The sequence below is a fragment of the Podarcis bocagei genome (genome assembly GCF_964188305.1).
Source record: "Podarcis bocagei genome assembly, chromosome: 3".
NCBI lineage: Eukaryota > Metazoa > Chordata > Lepidosauria > Squamata > Lacertidae > Podarcis > Podarcis bocagei.
In genome coordinates this window covers 50,811,303-50,833,088 of record NC_138127.1, presented here as the reverse complement: position 1 = coordinate 50,833,088, position 21,786 = coordinate 50,811,303, and the positions used below count along the sequence as shown (strand labels likewise).

Here is a 21,786-nt window from a genome sequence, read left to right as displayed (position 1 = left end):
ATAAATATCTAACTGTTAATTTCCTTTGTAAGGGTTGTATGTAATTATATCTCTAGACAGAAGAATTACTGGGATTCCTCATCTTGAAGTGTAAAAAAATAATAACAGAGCCTTTTTGTAAGGCTCTGTCACTCTCATATAACAGAGCAAGAAGATGTAATTTCCTTACCAAGCCTTGAAACCTGATCCATAAACAATTTGAGAATTACCGTACTATTTCTTAGGTAAATATTCATTCAGCTGAAGTCTACATTGGTTTAAATTGAATTTGACTGATTGCTAGAAACGTGCTGCACAGTTCAATAGCTTGCAAGGTGGTTTGGGTGAGAGTAGCCACTCCATCATGGCTGTTCATATTATGCTAAGCAAGAGAGCTGACAATCCTGGATCTTGAATAGCAGTTAGAAATCCTCCCAGTTTACTTAGCTGCCATAGATAGGACTACATTGAAAGTGCACTGCTGGGGTTCTGCCCTGCCGAGACCTCAAATCTGAGGTCTCCTCAGAGGAGGAGCAGGGGGTGCAAAACCATCCAGCAGAGCTCCACTGGGGAGCAAATGGACACAGATACTTCTGCCCCAGAATGGGAGATCCCCACACCACCTGCCTCTCAGATCTCCGTACCTCCCCGTGGGCCTCAGAAGCAGAAGAGTCAGCTAACCAAGCAGGAACTTCATAGCCACTGATGAAATGCCTGGGTAGCTGCATGCGAAGCTACATGGGAGAAGTGGAGGTGCATGAAGGCACCTGCTCAGATCAGGGGTTGGCTGACAGCTTCTATTTAAGCTTCCGGTCTAAACTGCTTCATTGCTTGAAGCAACAGCTGTCTCCTAAGCTCTAGGCTGGGGAAAATCAATGCACAGCTACATTTCAGACTAAATATTTCTTCCAAGACAGGAGTGTTCAGGCTAGCTTTTTCAACGCGTGAAACCAACCACCTGTCTCCTTGATCCTTGCCCATCCTGGCTAATAAAAGCAAGCCGGGAAGGGCTGGGCGATGGGCTCTGTGGGGTGGTGAATGCTTCCCTCTGTGAGGGAACATTCCCAGATCCGCTGAAAGAGGCGGTCATTAAACCGCTTCTTAAAAAACCATCTTTAGACCCAGCCAGTATGGCCAACTATCGCCCAGTCTCAAATCTTCCATTCTTGGGCAAGGTGATTGAGCGTGTGGTTGCTGAACAACTCCAGGCACGCCTGGAGGATGCGGACCATTTGGATCCCTTCCAATTGGGATTCAGGCCTCATCATGGGACTGAAACTGCCTTGGTCGCGCTGGTTGATGATCTCCGGCGAGCTAGGGACAAAGGTGAGAGTTGTTTCCTGGTTCTGCTGGATCTCTCAGCGGCCATAACATCCTTCTGGACTGTCTAGAGGGGCTGGGAGCTGGGGGCACTGTTATACAGTGGTTTCGCTCCTTCCTCCTGGGCCGTGTTCAGAAAGTGGTGGTGGGGGATGAGTGTTCAGACCCCTGGGCCCTAACTTGTGGGGTGCCTCAGGGTTTCGTCCTCTCCCCCATGCTTTTTAACATCTATATGAAGCCGCTGGGAGAGATCATCAGGGGGTTTGGACTGGGTGTCCATCAATATGCAGATGATACCCAGCTCTACCGCTCTTTCAAATCAGAACCAGTGAAGGCGGTGAAGGTCCTGTGTGAGTGCCTGGAGGTGGTTGGAGGATGGATGGCGGCTAATGGATTGAAGTTGAATCCTGACAAGACAGAAGTACTGTTTTTGGGGGACAGGGGGCGGGCCGGTGTGGAGGACTCCCTGGTCCTGAATAGGGTAACTGTGCCCCTGAAGGACCAGGTGCGCATCCTGGGAGTCATTTTGGACTCACAGCTGTCCATGGAGGCGCAGGTCAATTCTGTATCCAGGGCAGCTGTCTACCAACTCCACCTGGTACGCAGGCTGAGACCCTACCTGCCCGCGGACTGTCTCGCCAGAGTGGTGCATGCTCTAGTTACCTCCCGCTTGGACTACTGCAATGCGCTCTACGTGGGGCTACCTTTGAGGGTGACTCGGAAACTACAACTAATCCAGAATGCGGCAGCTAGACTGGTGACTGGGGGCGGCCGCCGAGACCACATAACACCGGTCTTGAAAGACATTGCTCCCAGTACGTTTCCGAGCACAATTAAAGTGCTGGTGTTGACCTTTAAAGCCCTAAATGGCCTTGGCCCAGTATACCTGAAGGAGCGTTTCCACCCCCATTGTTCTGCCCGGACGCTGAGGTCCAGCGCCGAATGCCTTCTGGCGGTTCCCTCATTGCGAGAAGCAAAGCTACAGGGAACCAGGCAGAGAGCCTTCTCGGTAGTGGCGCCCGCCCTGTGGAACACCCTCCCATCAGATGTCAAAGCGATAAACAACTACCTGACATTCAGAAGACATCTTCAGGGAAGTTTTTAATGTGTGATATTTTAGTGTATTTTTGGTTTCTATGGAAGCCGCCCAGAGTGGCTGGGGAAACCCAGCCAGATGGGCGGGGTACAAATAATAAATTGTTGTTGTTGTTGTTGTTGTTGTTGTTGTTGTTGTTGTTGTTGTTATTGTTGTTGTTGTTATTTCAACTCAGTCTTAACCAGTCAACAAGTATAATAGGGATTATTGCTCACCAGCCGGGGGCCACCGTCTCCATATGTGGCAATACTGTGATAAGCATTAAAAAATATTTTTGAACAAATGTAGAAACATGGCTACCAAGATTTGTTGCTATTTTACAGTGTAAAAAGTGACCGCCATTTTGTATGCATGTCACTGTGTACCGAAGCAGAATAGGTTAAAGGCAGGGTTGGGGGTCAATGGCAGAAAAGCATGTAGGCCTGTTGCACCTGACACGTAGCACAGGAGAAGCAGAGAGGAAGAACAGGTTATTCTTGTAGACTATGCCAGAGTTCAGATCTCATTTCCTCCATTGTTTCCTCATGTAATGAAGTTGTAGCAGAATCACAAACCTTGTTGAAAAAGTAAGAAGGTTCCTGAAAATGGGAAAAGACTAAGAAAGTAGAAAGACTGACAGATGCACAAAGTCAAGTTACTTACTTTGGGTTTCCAGTACTTGGCTTCTTCCGCCGGAATATGCTGAGGAAATTGTTGGACCTACAAGGTGTCTTCCCATCCCCAACATGCATACGCACCACATCTGAAGTGGTGAAGGCACTGCGGACGTTCCTCTCGGGCTTGGCAATGATGATATACATCTTGGGTGTGAACATGCACCCCAGAGCTACTGTCACACTCAGGCTCACCGCAAAGCAAGTAGTGATGATCTTGTAATTGCTCCCAAAGTATATAGGTACAAAGGCCAGCCAGATGATACATGTTGTGTACATAGTGAAGGCAATGTACTTGGCTTCGTTGAAGTTGGCGGGCACGTTGCGAGTTTTGAAGGCATAGTAAGTGCAACTCATGATAAGGAGTCCGTTGTAGCCCACTGGGGCCACCACACCTAAGTTGCTGGTGTTGCAGATCAGGAAGACTTCCTTGATGCTGGGATAGGAAAGGATGGGGAAAGGGGGCTCCATGATGATCAGGGTAATCACCAAGGTCAGCTGCACACTGATCAAGATGGAGGCAATGAGGACTTGGGCCCAAGCACTCATGAAGCGCGGTTTGCGGGTGCAAATTTTTTTCTTGCTCCCTGCTAGGATGCGTGCAATGCGATTGGTTTTGGTTACAAGGGCAGAGTAGCACATGGCAGAGGAAAGCCCCACGAGGAGGCGCTGGAGGTAGCATGAGGTGACAGTGGGCTTAGCAATCAGGGTAAAGGGGCAGATGTAGCCAAGGAAGATCCCGGCAAGTATAATATAGCAAAGCTCCCGACTGGAGGATTTGACAACAGGGGTGTCCCTATAGAGGGCAAAGATAAGCGTAACAAACAGGGTGACCAGGATACCCAGGCAAGAGAAGGCCACTGCCACAATGGACTCAATGTCACGCCACTGCAGATATTTTACAGGGATGGGTTCGCAGCCTAAAGGATACAGAAAAGAAAGACAGATAAGTTTAAATGTGTAGCTAGAGAAAAAGCATTTTTTCCAAAGAGAAACTTTGAATTAACAGATATTTATTTATCAAGTGTAATTTATTTTTAAAGTCTATACCCAATAACTCTAACATTTCTGGGGTGGCTTACATACATAATAATGACTTACAAATCATTATAGTTTATCTCTATACCTCCATCCCAATATTGGAAGGGTAGAATTTTTTTACTCTATGCAAAAACTAAATCAGAGAGAAGGAAAGAAGGAAGAAAAGAAAGAAAGAACTTGGAATATTTTTGCTATTATTAAGCAAAGCTAGATAATAAAAGGATTAATTATAGTCATGGCTTTTCTTTTAAATATAACCACACACTTTTAATAACCTGTATACCAGTTCTTATTCTGTCTGACATAATCCAGCAGCATGATCATTTGAGAACATGGCTTGGTGGTGTGACCTGTAGAGTCAGAAAACCACACCTATTTGTATTGCATATCATTTTAAAAGCAGCTACATTTTTATTTTCTTAGCATGTTTATGCTAACTGACCAATGTCATGTGCTAACATATTTGATTAGCTAAAAGTTATTGTTTTGAAAGTGTAGGCATGGGAATGTACAGTAATGTCTGTATATGCTTGCATTTTATGTGCCTGCTGTGCACAGGAAAAAGGCACAGACGTTTCCAAGAAATGTACGTGTTGGATGTTTTAAATAATTATTTGTCGCACACAATTTAACTCCCTCACAATGTTCCAGCAGACTCAGTGCTGCTATAGTCAAGCATAATAAGACATGTGGTGATAAACTATTGTAAATATACCTGCTGTTTTAGATTCTTTAAAATATACAACATTTCCAAGCATTTGGAACAAGCTTGAGTTAATGACCTGGAGGCCATCTTTAAGGGGGGGGGGGGAAATGCCTAAAGACCCTTGATTTATTTGCCACTTTTAATTCAACATTTTCAGAGTGGTTAACAATACACACACACACACACACACACACACACACACACCCAAACAGAAAAAGGCCATGCTGGAAACAATAATAGCAGGGGATAAATATATGGAAGTAAGATGTGGGAAAATAAAAAGTTCTGGCAGATCAAAGGCACTAGATGAGCTTCTAAGAAAAAAGGTTACATGAGTGAGGTGCCACAGCTCTCTTCTCCATTGATCCCCACCTTAAATAGATGGCATGGGCACCTAGAGAAGGGCCTCTGAGGAAGATCTCAGTATATAACAGAGGCGTGCACCAGCCACAAGATTTCAATTCCTGACATCTCCAGGAATGGAGCATCACTCCCTGAAACCCTGGAGAGCAATTCCCAGTTAGTGTCAACAATACGTAGCTCAATGGACCAATGGCCTCACACACACACACACACACACACACACACACGGCATTTCCCCTTTGTATTTAAGCACACTCTCCCTCTCAGTTGCAATACCTGTCAGTTCTGTGTTGGGCCACCATCCCAGGTCACAAGCTTTGCATGTGAACTCATCCTGCACAAACTCATTTTCCTTACAAGCTGTGCAGATCCAGCAGCAGCTTACTTCTCCCTTCCTTATAACCTGCAATAAACCCCCCCAAAAAACAATGGAAAATGTTATTTAAAAATATATTAAATGGCATCTCGATTTCACTAGAGTAATATAATGTGTAGTGCAGTGAAACACAGCCTTGGGAAATAGTGATAACCGAATCTTTCAACTTGTATCCATGTCTCAACTTGCTTGGTCTAAATTAATTTTTTACAAGTACAAATTCTCATTTGTACTTTCCAACACTCTTTCTTGTCTCCCACTCCACAAGCTAGCAAACAAATAAACCCGGAAACTACAATGGATACAGATTTAGTGCATAGGATCACATGGTTTGCATGCAGGTGTTCCCAATGTCAGTCCTTGACATCTCTATATAAAAGAATCCTTGGTTGCAGCATGGAAGAAGTAGATACCTTTGTCTAAAAACAACTCTTCATATAAATACTGAATTAAATTAGTGATGGAGAACCTGTGGCTCTTTAGATCTTTTTGGACTTCACTAACCTTTAAAACTGAAGGGTTTTTAAAAATTTATTCCCAGTCCCCTTTTAAAGGAACGTTTTGCTCCTTCAAGCTAACTTTATACATGCAATATATTCTCATTAATACCTCCTTTTATGCCACATGAGCATGGTGGATGGTGAATTGCATGAGATACAAACTGCATGAGATACAAACTGAGTTGGTAGATAGGTATTTCGCATGCCGTTCAAAACTGCTTGTGAGGTAGGAGCACAGATCCCACCCAAGGAATCTGCTGTTACATTTTACAAAGCGTGTTCTCCCTAGCAGAGAGCACGTGTTGCGGTTGGGAACAGGCCACCCTCCAGTGACTAGGCAAATTTAGTTGAATCCCGGCCATTTAAATGGTTAAACTGGGTTGCTGGGGTGTTTTGATTGTTGCCAATTCGGAGGAGGGGTCAGAGTCTATATATACAGGGGCCAGACGTTGGCACGGCCTCTTGGCCGTTTTGCATCGGATCACATGGAGCACTGGGACAATCTTCTCATTGTCTGGTTACATTTCTTTATTTCTTTATTTCCCCTTTCTTTTAATCCTCTCTAGTCCCTTAAATAATTTAATTCCCCCCTTTTCCTGTTCAATTTCCCACCCCACCCCTTACCCTGCCCTGTAGGAAGATTCTCCCTGTATCTGTGGCTTGCCTTTCCCAATAGTGAGAGAGCCCCCGTTAGGGGCTTTCTTTCGCAAAAAGGTTTCCCCCATTTCTCTTGTTGAAATTGTGGGGCTAGTCAGGGCTGTTCCCAGCTTAGCTGGTATCACTTTCGTTTATAGTATCCCCGAAGGTTGGCTTTATGGCTCCCTGTGCCTCCAAGGACTATGAGCACTCTGTATATGCTCTTGAACTATGCTGTTTCTGAACAAGTTTATTTTCTTTAAGTTTGTTTTGCCCTGATAGAGGCGACTGCCATTTTGAGATGAGCCATTGTGGCTTAGTGGCTAAAGTGCAGGACTAGGACCTGGGAGTTCATATCCCCCTCTTAGCCATTGTTATAACAAAACAAAACAAACTGCTCCTTATGGGCTATTCTGTTGCTGGGCAGTTCGGCCCATTTGTGATAAAAGAACTTTGGGTTTCTTGAAGGGGTGCTTCCCTCTAAAAGGGCAAGCAGGGGTACCTGGACAAGCTGTGGGCTACCTCAACTCTGCTATTTCACTGGAAACATTTATGCCTGGCCTAGCAGGTGATCCTAGGGCTTTGCCCTAGAATTCGATGGCCTGGAAGCGTTTCCGGCCTGAATAGTGTCCCCATGTGGTCCATGAAGCATTGGTTTCACTGGGTCAGCGCATAGTGCCGGTAATGCCTAGGTTGCAGGATTGGTCCCTGTATGGGACAGCTGCATGCTCCCCCATGCTCTACCTGGACACTTAAGTCCTTTTGGTGGTTACCTCACTGCGAGGGATGTAATGGGCGCCATGTTTGCAATATGCAACTGGGAGAAAGCACCTTTGCGTGCCCGCATTGCAGTTTGCTCTGTGCGTTGCAGAGCACGGCGCTGCACGGGCTGCAATTGCATTGCATTGCTAGGAGATTTGCAGTTGCATTGCACGGAGGGTGTGTAGTTGCATTGCACGGAGTGTGTTGTTGCATTGCACGGAGTGTGTAGTTGCATTTCACGGAGGGTGTAGTTGCATTGCACGGAGTTTGTTGTTGCATTGAACAGAGGGTGTGCAGTGCACGGAGTGTGTAGTTGCATTGCATGGAGTGTAGTTGCATTGCATGAAGGGTGTGTGCATTGCAGGGAGTGTGTAGTTGCATTGCATGGAGTGCGTGTGCATTGCAGGGAGTGTGTAGTTGCATTGCATGGAGTGCGTGTGCATTGCATGGAGGGTGTAGTTGTATTGCACAGAGTGTTTTTTGTTTTGCTTTGGTTTTTTGCATTGCACGGAGTGTGTGTGCATTGCACGGAGTATGTAGTTGCATTGAACAGAGGGTGCAGTGCACAGAGTGTGTAGTTGCATTGCATGGAGTGTAGTTGCATTGCATGAAAGGTGTGTGCATTGCAGAGAGTGTGTTTTGCATTGCACGGAGTGTGTAGTTGCATTGCACAGAGGTTTTGTGTGTGCATTGTACGGAGTGTGTAGTTGCATTGCACAGAGCGTGCTTTTTGCATTGCACGGAGTGTGTAGTTGCATTGCATGGAGAGTGTGTGCACTGCACGGAGTGTGTGTTGTTTTTTTTGTTTTTGTTTTTTTTTTTTGCATTGCACAGAGTGTGTGTCTGAAAAGGAAGCTGGCTTGGCGGCAGCTTGGTTGGGACTTCTTTAGGGGTTCTGGCCAGCGTCGGCCCTGTAAATTTACATATCATGATGGCTGCACAAGATGCCCCCTGCCCAAGCGGGGGCTGGAAGCTGGCAAGCAATAGCTCAATACCTTTTGCCCATATTCCCATTTTATTTAGGGATCCAGTTGGATATCGTTGCTAAAACATACCACTTGGCTATGGAGAAGCTGTCTGCCTTGAAGGAAGTTATTTTGTAATACTTCCTCTGTAGCAAGTGATGCTTCACCAGATCCGATCTTGCTGGGTCACTTAACTAATCTTCCCACTAGGCCAGGCTGCCTAGATTTCACCCCTCCCATATCCAAGAATCTCCTGAGGAGTCTGCTGATTCTCCAGAGAGGAGGAGGCGTGTTCTGGTCTCTACTTATTCTGCTCCAGCACCAAGTCAGTCAGTCAGTCAGTGTCGGAGAGGGAGAGAGACTGAGTGTTAGAGATCATGTGTAGAGATAAGGTTGCTGCTAAGGGCAGCTGCAGATACTCAGTGCAGTGCAGCATTTATTTATGCTTAGACCTATTAAGCTCTGTATATAGTTTGTATAGTTGTAGATAGAATAAGAAGATATTCTACAGAGCTGCTCTCTGAGTTGTTTATATACTCAGACTCTGCTGTACTCTGCTGTGCGACGACTGTCTTTTTGTTGGAGTGAATCCGGTGCTCACAACTCTAAGCTGTGAGTCCACAGCACTTTGACCTGTTCATGTGCAGAAGGTGGTCTCTGGAAGTGCTACCCAGCTCGCCTAGCCCAGTTGGGGCTGAAGTGGATGAGTCCAGTTGGTGGCACTGGCTCAAGGGCGATGCTGACAGAGGTCCCCTTACCTTTGTGTATGCCTACCAAATGTGGTGAAGGCAGATATCAGGCGATGGTAGCAATTCCTGAATGTATGCAATAGTAGTTCGCCATGGCAGGATACCTTGAACCCGCTCAGGGATTTTCAGGTTCATGCTGGTGCTGCTGGATCTTTGCCCTTTGGTTTTTATTTCAAGGGCTGCTGGTGTGCAAAGCTATGGCCTCAAGCCTGGTGTGGTGAGGCAATCATGTGACATAACTTTTCTTGAGTTTTCCCCATTGTAGTAGCAGTTCACATGTGGCCCGAGGAGTTCAGTGACCATCGGATCTGCTTTTGGTCTGATAACCAGGTGGTGTTGAGCGTCTTGGCAAAACAGTCCTCATGCTGTAGCACAGTCTCTGCCCCTCCGCGCATGCTTTCGAGCTGCGCCACTTAAGGTTTAATATTGTGCTTTCTACTCTCCAAATTACGCTGACACTATCCGATTTTCAGATGAAGCGCTTCAGATCCTGGGCTCCAGACTCAGCTATTGCCAGACTTTTCCAGTCTTGTGGCATTTTGACAACAATTAGTAATTTCAGAGAGCGGCAGCTTCCATTTCCCCTTCTGCTTTTACCTCTTATGGGAAGGCCTGGATGGATTTCTTAGCCTTAAGCTGGCAGTTCTTGGCCATTCGGAAGAATTTGCCCCCATCCTCTGAGCAGATCCTGCAGTATTTGGTCCACCTGCTGCAGATTGGGCATGCGGTTATAACTATCCGAATTCAGTCCGCTGCAATGTCTGTTTCATTGAAGCTTTATTTTTTCAGAGACCCTTGTATAAAGTTTGCAGTGCGCAGGGCCTTGGAAGGTTGGAATAGGCTCCAACCTCATAGGACAGTGGGCAGGAAGTCGGTCAATTTTTACCTATGGAGTATCTGCAACAAGTTAAAACTTGTCTGCGGGTTAAAGATCAAGGTGAGACTCCTTTCAGTAGTCCATTGCATTTTCGCACTGAGGGTTGGGGAAATGGTTGTTGGAGCCAGCACGGGGCCGAGATTCTGGAGGCTTATTGCTTCAGGACTTTTCCTTATCCTTTGGAGCTTGTCATTAGAGCTGGTAACTCTAAAACAGACTTAGTGGGCAGGAGTGCCACAATCAGGCTTCCCGCCACAGGTGAGGAGGGCCCTTGCCCGGTTATGGATAACAGAATATTTGGCTTTTTATTCCCTGGGGGCTGGCCCGCTCCTAGTGCATGAAAATGGGTTCCCGTTAGCCCGGCATCAATGTGCTTACGTCGTGCACCAGTTATTAGAGCCTGCGGCTTGCTTACCGCTGAACACTCCTCATTCCTTACGATTAGGTGCTGCTGCAAAGGCTGCACACTGGGGGCCTGTCAGTAGACAGGATTGTGAATACGAGTCATTGGAAGTCTGACGCTGACAAGGATTATATCAGGAAGTGTCACAGTGATGTCTGTGCTGATGCTTGTCTGTTGTTTCCTTTTTTCATAGGAGCAGCTGTGCACATTTGGGCCACAGCATTGTACACTAGGCTGGCAAGCATGTTGACGGGTTTGGACTGGGGCATCATCTCAGTCTTCCTGCCCATGTGAACATATACTGGATGTCCAGATGGGGAATGCTTTGGGAGGAGATCCTTCCTTTGGTGCGGTCGAGTGTGACCTGTGCAGGTCCTCCCGCAGTGCTGGTGGTACAGCTGGGCGAGAATGTTTGCTGTCTTCCTCCAGCATAAGTTTGCATTCCTGCATGCAAGAGGGCTTGGATTGAGTTGATGGCAGCTCTCCCTGGACTCAAAATAATTTAAGGCATTGGTTCAAGGTGGTCTGGAGGGGGGGTGGGAGCACCTGTCCCCTCCAATGCGCAAAGATGTTCCATTAAGGGAATCCAAGGATTTGCCATGCTTTTGTCGACCCCTTTTGAGGGGTAGGGCCATGCAAGAGTCCCTGGGAGCATTTGGGGTGAGCTTGAGTCTGATCCTGGTTCATTCCTCCCCCATGCTGTTTATTGGAACTGACGATATGGTGGGGCCCAGTCGTCAGTGCTGCCCTGCTGAGGTCAGGTGCAGCTAGTCGGGAACCAATGCCTAGACAAACTACCACCGAGCAGGCCAGAAAGCATGTTAATAAGGCGGTGGATAATAGAATAAAATAAATAAAGTGAATAAAATAACAAATAAAATAAAATAGGTCCTTGCTTTAGGTGGTTCTGTAATATTGCACCCTCCTAATTTTCTTCAAGGCTATTGCCCTCTTTAGGGCAGATGGGGTGCATCTTTCCCCTATGGGGAACGACACCTGGCGGGATGCGATTGCCTTGGGATTCATTGCTCCCCCACAATGTTTGCTGGTACTGACGATATGGTGGGGCCCAGTCGTCAGTGCTGCCCTGCTGAGGTCAGGTGCAGCTAGTCGGGAACCAATGCCTAGACAAACGTACCACCAAGAAGGCCGGAAAGCATGTTAATAAGGCAGTGGAAATAAAATACAGGTCGTTGGAAATCGAATGCATTCAAAGATTATGTTCGTTAACATTATTGGTGTCTTACAATTTTTGCTTGTTTCATCTTATTTATCAGGTTTAGCGGTGACCCGTGTTTGGATTGTGGGGCACAGTATCGTCCATTGGGCTGGCGTCGCAGCACGGCAATCTGGATTGGGTCCAGATTTCGGCTTTCCTCCACATATTCGCTTGTCTTGGCTGTCCAGACGTGGGATGTGCTGGTCGGAGTTCCTGCCAAGTATCCGGAGGCAGTTGCTCTTGGAGGGGCCGCCAGCTGCTATTGTGGTGCAGCTTGGTGAGAACGACCTGGTGCCCATGGACTGTTTGTCACTACGTGCTGCAATTTTGGGTGACCTGGAGACGCTGCGTGCAATGGTGCTGACAGCGAAAAATTTTTGGTCAAAGCTTTTGCAACGCTGCGTTTGGAAGGGCAGTCGTTGCCCGGCTGCCACTGAAAGAGCCCGAAAACGCATCAATTCTGCTGTGGTCAAAAAAGTTTTGGAGCTGGTGGCGATGCAATTTCCCACCCCGAGATTCTTTTTGAGAGGCCATCCTTTTTCCAAGCTGATGGCATGCACCTTTCCGCTTCAGGGAATGAGGCTTGGATTGGTGCGGTGGTGACCAAGCTGAGGTCTTGGTTGGGGCTGTGAGTGGTTTGGCGGTGAGCTGAGGGCTCCATGGCGGTTAGGCACTGGTTAAATTGGTGCTTGGAGGGGTAAGTGCCTACCCCTCCAAATGATGCGAATGGGAATTCCGTTAAAGGAAATCCAGGGGCTTGCCATTCTTTCGTCCTTGTCCCCGGAGTCGGACTTGGGCCGTGCAAGCCCCACAGGAACATGAGGGTGAGAAGTAATGGTCTGGTGCCCAGCTTTATTTCTCACCCAATACTTGTTTCCCACGCTGGCTTCCGCTGGTATCCGGAAGGCCAGCTCTGTCCCTGAGGGCAAGGACAGATAGTCGGAACCAGTGCCTAAGCAACCACTCACATTTTTGTATTTGAATAAAGTTGTGGCCAAAATTATGCCAAAAACCTTAAACAAAAATTGATGTGTGAAGTGTGAATTATTGGGGGGCTACTGTGACTCAACACGCAAAGCGTGTTCTCCCTAGCAGAGAGCACGTGTTGCGGTTGGGAACAGGCCACCCTCCAGTGACTAGGCAAATTTAGTTGAATCCCGGCCATTTAAATGGTTAAACTGGGTTGCTGGGGTGTTTTGATTGTTGCCAATTCGGAGGAGGGGTCAGAGTCTATATATACAGGGGCCAGACGTTGGCACGGCCTCTTGGCCGTTTTGCATCGGATCACCCGCCCTCCCTCCCTTTAATAGGGGGGTTTTTTATTTAAGCTGATCGCTTGACCTTGCTATGCCTGTCATGGTGTCGTTCGCCTTGGTGCGGGGGCACGGTAGGAATTTTGCCATCTGGCTGATTGGCTGGTGCCATTTGGTTTTTGCCTACTGCGTAGCAAATCGTCACAACTTGTAAGGTTGGCGGTTAGGCACTGGTTAAATTGGTGCTTGGAGGGGTAAGTGCCTACCCCTCCAAATGATGCGAATGGGAATTCCGTTAAAGGAAATCCAGGGGCTTGCCATTCTTTCGTCCTTGTCCCCGGAGTCGGACTTGGGCCGTGCAAGCCCCACAGGAACATGAGGGTGAGAAGTAATGGTCTGGTGCCCAGCTTTATTTCTCACCCAATACTTGTTTCCCACGCTGGCTTCCGCTGGTATCCGGAAGGCCAGCTCTGTCCCTGAGGGCAAGGACAGATAGTCGGAACCAGTGCCTAAGCAACCACTCACATTTTTGTATTTGAATAAAGTTGTGGCCAAAATTATGCCAAAAACCTTAAACAAAAATTGATGTGTGAAGTGTGAATTATTGGGGGGCTACTGTGACTCAACACGCAACTTGCTAATATGCTGGGTATTGATTTGGTTCAGTAACGTTTACATCGCAGATTGTACACATAATGCGGTCTGCCCCATTAAGGAAAGTCAATTGAGGAAGAAACCAAAGTTCTAATTATACAAACTAAAGCCAGGTTTCATGTGCAAGATCAATAGGCTTTCCATGTATCGAAAGGGACAAGCATTTGTTAGAAGTTTAAAGAGAGAATGCTAGTGAAAGGAATTAGTGTCACAGTGGCAGGATGATACCTAGGAAACAAGCTGAAACTTGGATCCAGCCTCTCCTTCCAAGAGTGGGAGATGACTTCTTATCACTCTAGCTTCAGACCCTCACACCCTCCAACGATATGCTCAGGAGGGCTGGGTCACCATGGGAGGGCATAGAATGGCAAGTTAGAAGGGACCCTGAGAGTCATCTAGTCCAACCCTCTGCAATGCAAGAATCTCAGCTAAAGCATCCATGACAGATGGCCATCCAACCTCTGCTTTAAAACCTCCAGCAAAGGAGAGGCTAATAATAATAATAATAATAATAATAATAATAATAATAATAATAATAATGGTGTTCACATGGTTCCTGGAAGCAGAACAAATTTTTGCAAAGATATGCAGATTTACTGAAATGTTATGTGAATCTTATTTGAAATGTTATGTGAATCTTATTTATTTATTTATTTATTTATTTATTTATTTATTTATGGCACTCTGTCTCAAGGGATGGCTGCGATTTATCTTAACCAGGCATGTCCCGCAGGTTGGTTTAATATGGCCCCTGTGGCAGTTTATTTCCTGGGGTAAAATCCTAAAAGAAGGCCCCTTTTTGTCGGCCCCTACGGCCCTTCACTTCATCAAATCTGGCCCTCCTTGAAAGAAGTTTGGACACCACTGATCTTAACAGTAACTCCCCCACCCGCCGCACAATAGAGATACCTCAGATGAGCAAGCACTGGCAACATACCTTAATTTGACCCTTCAAACAGGGGTCACTACACACCGACCGGACCATTCCACTTTTGTTCATCTGAATCTTATTGTCATCAATATTCAACACCCCTTCATGCCAGGTCCCAATATAAACATAATCATAATGGTTAGCTTCTATGTGCTGTAGGTTCATGATGTCATACCTGGGGGACAAGAGCAGAGTGCGGTAAGTCAAATTAAACATTTCTAGGCAGACCAGAGTCTCTTTTTCCTGTTCTGCTCAGCTTCTAAATGGAAGCCTTCTTCCAATTAACTTCTTTCAGCTCCTGCTCTTCATGTGAAATCAAATCTTTAGAAGTTACTGTTTTGGCCACAACTTCCCTTCAGTTTGTCAGGATCAAGTCAGGGCAATGAAATAACTGGCTGGACCCAGAACAAGCACTACTCTAAAGATAAGCTAGGCAACTACTTGGGGTACCAGAATTCCAGGGCACCTGCCTATTAATGTAAATTTATCAAAGAAAGAACCACCATCTTGCTGGCACTTTTGGCTTTAGCAGCATGGAGATGCCATCCTGTGTCGGTGATTGTCTGTGTTTCATTTAAATTAAGTAATATAAAGCACAATCATGCAATGCTGAGTTATTGAAATAAAAATGGAAATAAGGAAATAATTGCGTGTATGATTTTAATTTTAAGAGAGAAAAAAAGCTTGGTGGTTATTTATTTGTATTATTATTGTCACTTTTCCACATTAATGTGTTCAAAGCAGCTCACAAGACTAGAACAGAAATGCAAATTAAAAGCACGATTACAAGAAACCAACTCTAGGATGGATTCACTGCACTCAAACAAACCGTAGTTCATTTCAATAATACTAGTATTTTAAATTCACTGCAAAATCTGCAGCATCAGTCCTTAACACACAGTATCAGATGATGTTATTTATCAGTTTCTTTATACAGGGAGAAGGTTTCTGACTGAATATATTTTAACAGTGTCTGAAGAAATCTCTGTCGTCTTTTTAGCAGTGTCTGAAAGGGAAGAGTAAGGAAGAACTGCTGCGGTGTGGTCACCAGGGGTTTGAACTATCAGTGGCTCTCCAACACTCGTGGGGCATGGCATTAGTTTTATCAGTCTCCATTTGTAATCTTTGTATGCAACAGCCACTAAAATTCCATTGGCCCTTCAGACTGAACCTCCCCATTTTGCCTGTGAATGAGGCAAGTCCCCGGTTGCAAGAAGTGGTTCTGTCATTGATAAGATAAGCCTGGCGGCTCAGGGACCATTCTTTTCTTTTCCTGGCACCTTCTCTCAGGGAACAGCAGGCAAATCCTTTTAAAGTGATCTGGCAGATGAGCCACCTGTCTTTGTTAAACCTGTGGAGGCCCAACCCGTGTTCTCATTGACTTACGGAGGCTTCTTATGATGTGCTCTGAGAATCCTTGACATAAATTAATCACAGGGTTGTGTTTAATAATGGATGGAAGGCGGCTCTGCAAGCATCTCATGAACATTTCGTTATCCAGGTGGAAAATCTGCTATTCGCCTGCTCATGGGAGGTAGGCTATGTTTGCAGAAGACCAAAACAAAGTCAGCCTACATGCTTCCAAAGGCTTTTCATCCTCTGCCCACGCTCCTTGCCCACCGCATACAAGCACTACATTGTAAGGAGTCGTTTGCTGCCACCACGATATGCTGCTTTTTCTCCTTACAGGGAAAAGGGATTGTGGAAAAGGGAAGATTGACAGCAGTAATTTCAAGGTGGGGAAGAAAGAAGTAGGAGTGAAAGGAGCAGAGGAAGGAGGAGGCGGAATCACCACTGAGTCTAGACAGACAAGCCGGTTGTTGAGATAGAGAAGAAAAGATGGTTGTGGGTGGCAAGCAGAGGAGTGTTTTGATCAAGATTCAGGGACAGGAGAAAGAAGCAGCTAGAAACCCTTTACTTTGCTTAGAAATTGCAAGAGACAGGATTCTTTCGGGGCAGCTGCTTGGTCTGTTTAGCTGGTGGCTTTAGACTCAGGCAAAGGCATTTTCTCCCTTGAGTGTCACAACCATACAGATGCGGAGAAAAACTGTACAGAAAAGCCAGACAGGTGCTTGTGTCCTGAATAGTAATGAGGGGCAGGCAAATCAAACGGATTCTGAAGAGCAGAAGGACAGTGCCCCAATCTTTTTCTCCCCTTGAGGTTGAAACAAGATAACTCCTGTCTCACATTTCTGCGAGCCAATTGTAAACTGTATTTTCGGAAGATTTCATGCCCCAAAGTTCCAAGGGCATCTTACTTCAGTTTCTGTATGCTTAGATGTAAATATTTCAAGTAATTTTTTCTGAGCTTTCCCCCAGTTTGCTAGGGGCTCTTAAAACAACAGGGAATGTGGGAAACTATGGTTTGTGCAAACCATAGCTAGTTATCAAACCAAACTAGACCCTGGTTTGATACCATGGTTTGCTACCAGACTGCAGTTTGCATTATGAAACAAGGCACAGTTTGTTATAAAATGCAAACTCCTGTGGTCAAAAAAGTGGAAATGTATCATTAAAAGAAGGTGGGCAAAAGAGGACACAGAGATACACAAAATTTGCATAAGCTGATTTATAGTGTTGCATGCCATCCCAATCTCTGAATGGTGTGAGATTCCAGGAGTTCCAGGCACTTAGTCAGGGTTTGTCTTTGCTTGTGCTTTGAAACGTTCTGTTTCTCTCTCTAGCTTGCTGCTTTCCTTCTAGATCACTTCACTGCCACTTCTGCTCCAAACTCTGTCCTTTTCTGCTGAGGGAGTGGACCCCACACATTTGCTAACTTACACTGAGTCCCTTAAACCTCATCACCTCACCAGGAAACTAGCTTGGCTATTTCCCAGAATTAGAACATTTTATTAGTTTTTAACACGTGCTAGATCCAGGGATTATGGGGTCTGGCACCCCTGCCCCCCCAAACTCATAACACTATGTATAGATACAAATTTGGAAAGAATTGCTATAATTTAAATAGAAATACAAAAATCTCATCATGGCAAGGAAGACTTTAGACCAGTGCAGTTGCTCAGTCTGTTGCACAGTTGTCAACTGTTGTGTGGCATCTTCAGGGCACCTGCTCTCCCTTCTTACAGTTCTTGATCTTAGACTAGACAGCTCTTAAACTAGAGGATGACTTCAAATAGAGGCCTGCCTTTGTAAGTGTTGGTGCTGACGTTTAAAGCCCTAAGCGGCCTTGGTCCAGTATACCTGAAGGAGTGTCTCCACCCCCATCGTTCTGCCAGGACACTGAGGTCCAGTGCCGAGGGCCTTCTGGTGGTTCCCGCGCTGCGAGAAGTTACAGGGAACTAGGCAGAGGACCTTCTTGGTAGTGGCACCTGCCCTGTGGAATGCCCTCCCACCAGATGTCAAAGAGAAAAATAACTACTAGCCTTTTAGAAGACATCTGAAGGCAGCCCTGTTTAGGGAAGCTTTTAATGTTTAACAGACCATTGTATTTTAGTATTTTGTTGGAAACCTCCCAGAGTGGCTGGGGAAACCCAGCCAGATGGGCGGGGTATTAATAATAATAATAATAACAACAACAACAACAACAACAACAACAACAACAACAATAATTAGAAGGCTATTCTCATTAAAGCAGGATGCATTACCACCCTGGGCAGCACACAAACCTGATGCACATTGTCATGACAACATGGTTTGTTACATCTGTAATGTCACCTTACAATCTTATGCTTGTCCTATTGAGTTCAGTGGGGCTTAGTCTGCAGCCTTGATGACATGCCTGTTGTTGACTGAGCCTAATTCTAATGTTCTGCTTTTGAGCATATAGTGGACACGAAAACCTGACTAGAATTTTCAATGTGTTTTGATGAAGTACAGATAGATGGCCAGTCAAACCTGTGGCCTCTAATCTGTCCATAAAATGCCAGCTATTTATCACACTTTGCCAGATGCTCAAAAAGCCCCCCAGTTTTGGAAACCCCAGGCTGCATAAACATCATTTATCTTATTTCCAGAAGCCAGTTATCTTCTGTGAAGGAACATTAGATTAGCCTGTTTTGATGCGCTGGTGAAGGACTCAGGGCTATTTATGTCTCACCTGAAGAATTTCCCCTTTAATATTTGTTATAGATCTTTACTACGGCTAACACCAGCCCACAAGATCTGCAGGGATATATTCATTTAATATTTCTTAAGTACATAGTTTGCAGTTAGTGCAGAATGCAGCTGCATGATTGCTAAAAGGAATGAGACTTTGTAAGCATAGAACACCTGTGCTCAGGTGTCAACACTGGTTGCCAATTTGCTACCGGGCTAATTTCAAGGTGTTACTATTAGTATATAAAGTCCTTAACAATTTGGGACCAGTTTACCTGTGAGATCACCTTACCCCATAATATAAAAAAGCTCAACCACTTTGATGTGCAGAACTGACACTATTACAAGTGCCACCCAATACCAGTTCCTAATTTGTGTGGCAGCATCTATACTCTGGGAACCTGCCTAATGACATCAGGTAAGTGCCTTCACTGCACTGTTTTCAGCACCTGCTAATCTGTTTTTAGTTTATTGCTGTTTTTACTTTAATTTTTTTGAATATTTTAAATAGTTGTTTTTACAGCATGCTAGTTGGGACGGATGGGAGTTGTAGTCCAAAACATCTGAATTGGGGCTGGTTAGCAAATGCTGCGCTGGAGTACTGGATATCGTATATGAATCATGTTTTGGAACAGAACTTTGCTTTCTATCATTAATTTGATACACACAGTATGCAAAAAATAAAAACATTTATACCATCTGACAGTCTACAGAATTTATTTAAGTTGTGGCTCGTAATTAGATCCATCAAAGAAGTCAATTGTGAAATAATCAGCAAAGCATAAAATGTTTTTGATATGTATTCTTTCATTTTATTTTGTTCCTGCTTTGATACCTACTGAATATATTTGTATAGAAACATGGTCAAATATAAAGGCCTCTGCTATTTCGTCAATGAAGAAAATAAATGTAATTAAGAATTCTTAATATAAAAATGAGTGATTCTTTGTGAATAAACTTATATGGAGTGCATTCTTGTTCAGCTTTGCACACCTTATATTAAGCCTTTGAGTCCACCAGAGGCTTCTTACACAAGTGGTGTTTGGTCATTTTTTTTATAGGTGTTACCTTTTTGTTGTATTACGTTAGAATGCTGTAGCAAAATGTGTGAATTTGAAGCTTAATAGCATAACAGTATTTTCATATAACTGAGCTTTAAACCTCTACTGCAGGAAATTAACATAAAAACATTCTTATTAAAGGGGGGCCACTAGGGGGCGCATTGGAAGATGGCTGACAATAACATCTCTCCGACCCACACGAGGTAATTTGGAGGCTATGATGGGGGTAATTAGCCTCCTTAACCCCCCCAGGATTGTGGGGGGGGGACGGCCCTTGCCTGCTGTGCCCTATACCACCCCCGAATTTGTGGGGGTGGGGGCACTAGGCACAAAGCCCTCCTGTGGGATTTCGGCACTCCTGGACGCCGTCCCTGATCCGCGCCACTAGCTGCAAGAACTTCAAAAGAAACAATTTGGATGAAGGAATGCACATATTTCAAGGAAGGAGAGGGAGTAAAGACTGCTAATAGAAGAGATCTCTGACAAAACAAGATAAGAATAAAACATGAGAAGATACGCCAAGACAAGGTACGGCAAATGACTGATGGGGGAGGGGAAAAAAAACTGTTCCTTCTTTCCCTATGTGATTAAATAAGAATCCCCTCCACTCATGAGTCAGAAATGTCGTTTTAAGGACTTAAGCTGTGGATTTAAGGCTGTGTGGAGATAAACTTTCGAACCAAAGCACGTTTTAAGAAGAGCGTGGAATTTGTAAGAGCTTGGGAATGACGCAGTTAAAAATGCCGTCGCCATATTGGGAAGTTCTGTCGGAGGTCTTGAGTCTGGGAGGAGAAAGAGAGAAGTAGAGCTGTTTATATATTGTGGGTTAAACTCCTCAGTGGGACTTAAGAGCGACAGTTTTACGAGACTATGATGGAAAGAGTGATGTTATCTATGAAGGAGACGATATATGGAAACCATCTCGATTTGAGGATTGGAAGAACGGAAAATTCACACAGGACTATTATTACTATTGGTGTTTATCGGCTTAAGGAGACTATCAGAAGAGATCATAAAGAAAAAAGAGAAAATATATGAACAAGATGTGATGTGGAAACAGCAAGATAAGATGGGATAGAACTATGAACTTTGTTTGGACTGATTTGGACTGATTGGGACATTAACGCAGCAGCAAGAAGATGATCAGAATCCCCCTTCGGATCTTGAAATATGGGTCCCCCCCAACAAAATTTAAAATTCGGCTTTGTAATTCGGAATTTATGTGATATGATTTAATTTGATGTGATTGGCCAGTTAATAAAAATTATTTTTTTAAAAAACACACATTCTTGTTAAAAAAAAGTATGAAAATGAATTATTTCCCCCTCAACAGTTTTTTACATGAAACTTTTTTTTGTTTTATTTTTGCTTCATTGGAATACCTTATTTATTGGTGCCTAATGCTATCACATGAAGAAGAAACTCAGTGGCCTTTTCCTTTGTTGATTAACATGGTGGTTGGCTAAGTTGCTCCCCTTTACTGGTACTATCCATCTGCTGTACTGCATAGCAGAGATGGAGTACCTGCGGTCCTCCAGATGTTGCTGAACTACAACTCCCATTATCCCTGACGATTGGCCATGCTGCTTAGGGCTTATGGGAGTTGAAGTGCAGCAGCAACTAGAGGAGCACAGGGCCCCCCTCCCCACCCCTGATTTAAATGTTAAATGTATCCCTGTTAAATGTATCCCCATCTTGCTTCAATTGTACAAGCTAGGATTATTAACAAGGCAAGACGCCATAGTTGCTTACCTTCCGGGAGCATCTCCATTCTCATCAATTCGAACTTCCTCTCCTGAAACGCCAATGAATGAAGAATTGAGCAGAAAATCCAAGAGTTTGTTTCCATCAATGGGCTTCATGGCATCGCACAGTCCAATGTGTCCTGGGCAAAGGGCATGATGCATACTTTGGAGGCCGTGAGCCATAGCATAGATGGCATTGATAACAAATCCCATTTTACTGTCCTGGACATAGTTTTCTTCCAAACTTTCATTGCCTATAAGTTAAAGATATTGCATAGGATGAAATTTAAACATGCAAAAATACCAGACCTTATTTATTTATAAACATTGATATTTTTTTTAGGGAACCTGTGAAGGAAGTTCAGTGCACACCCACATGCTGCTTCCCACTTCTAAATTACCCCCTCAAAAAGTGACTGCCCTTTTCTTCTTTTTAAAAGG

At 44.8% G+C, this 21,786-nt stretch overlaps 1 protein-coding gene across 5 annotated transcripts in view; it reads right to left on the bottom strand.

Moving 5' to 3' along the window:
- GRM1 (glutamate metabotropic receptor 1) overlaps positions 1-21,786 on the bottom strand; it is a 184,114-nt gene that overhangs the window by 23,922 nt on the left and 138,406 nt on the right. For all 5 annotated transcript variants that reach the window (XM_081186293.1, XM_081186296.1, XM_081186297.1 and 2 more), the window contains 4 exons: positions 21,353-21,599; positions 14,490-14,658; positions 5,435-5,561; positions 3,038-3,968 (listed from right to left, as the gene is read on the bottom strand). In XM_081186293.1, coding sequence (XP_081042419.1) covers positions 3,038-3,968; positions 5,435-5,561; positions 14,490-14,658; positions 21,353-21,599 — 1,474 coding nt within the window. The remainder of the gene's footprint in view (positions 1-3,037; positions 3,969-5,434; positions 5,562-14,489; positions 14,659-21,352; positions 21,600-21,786) is intronic.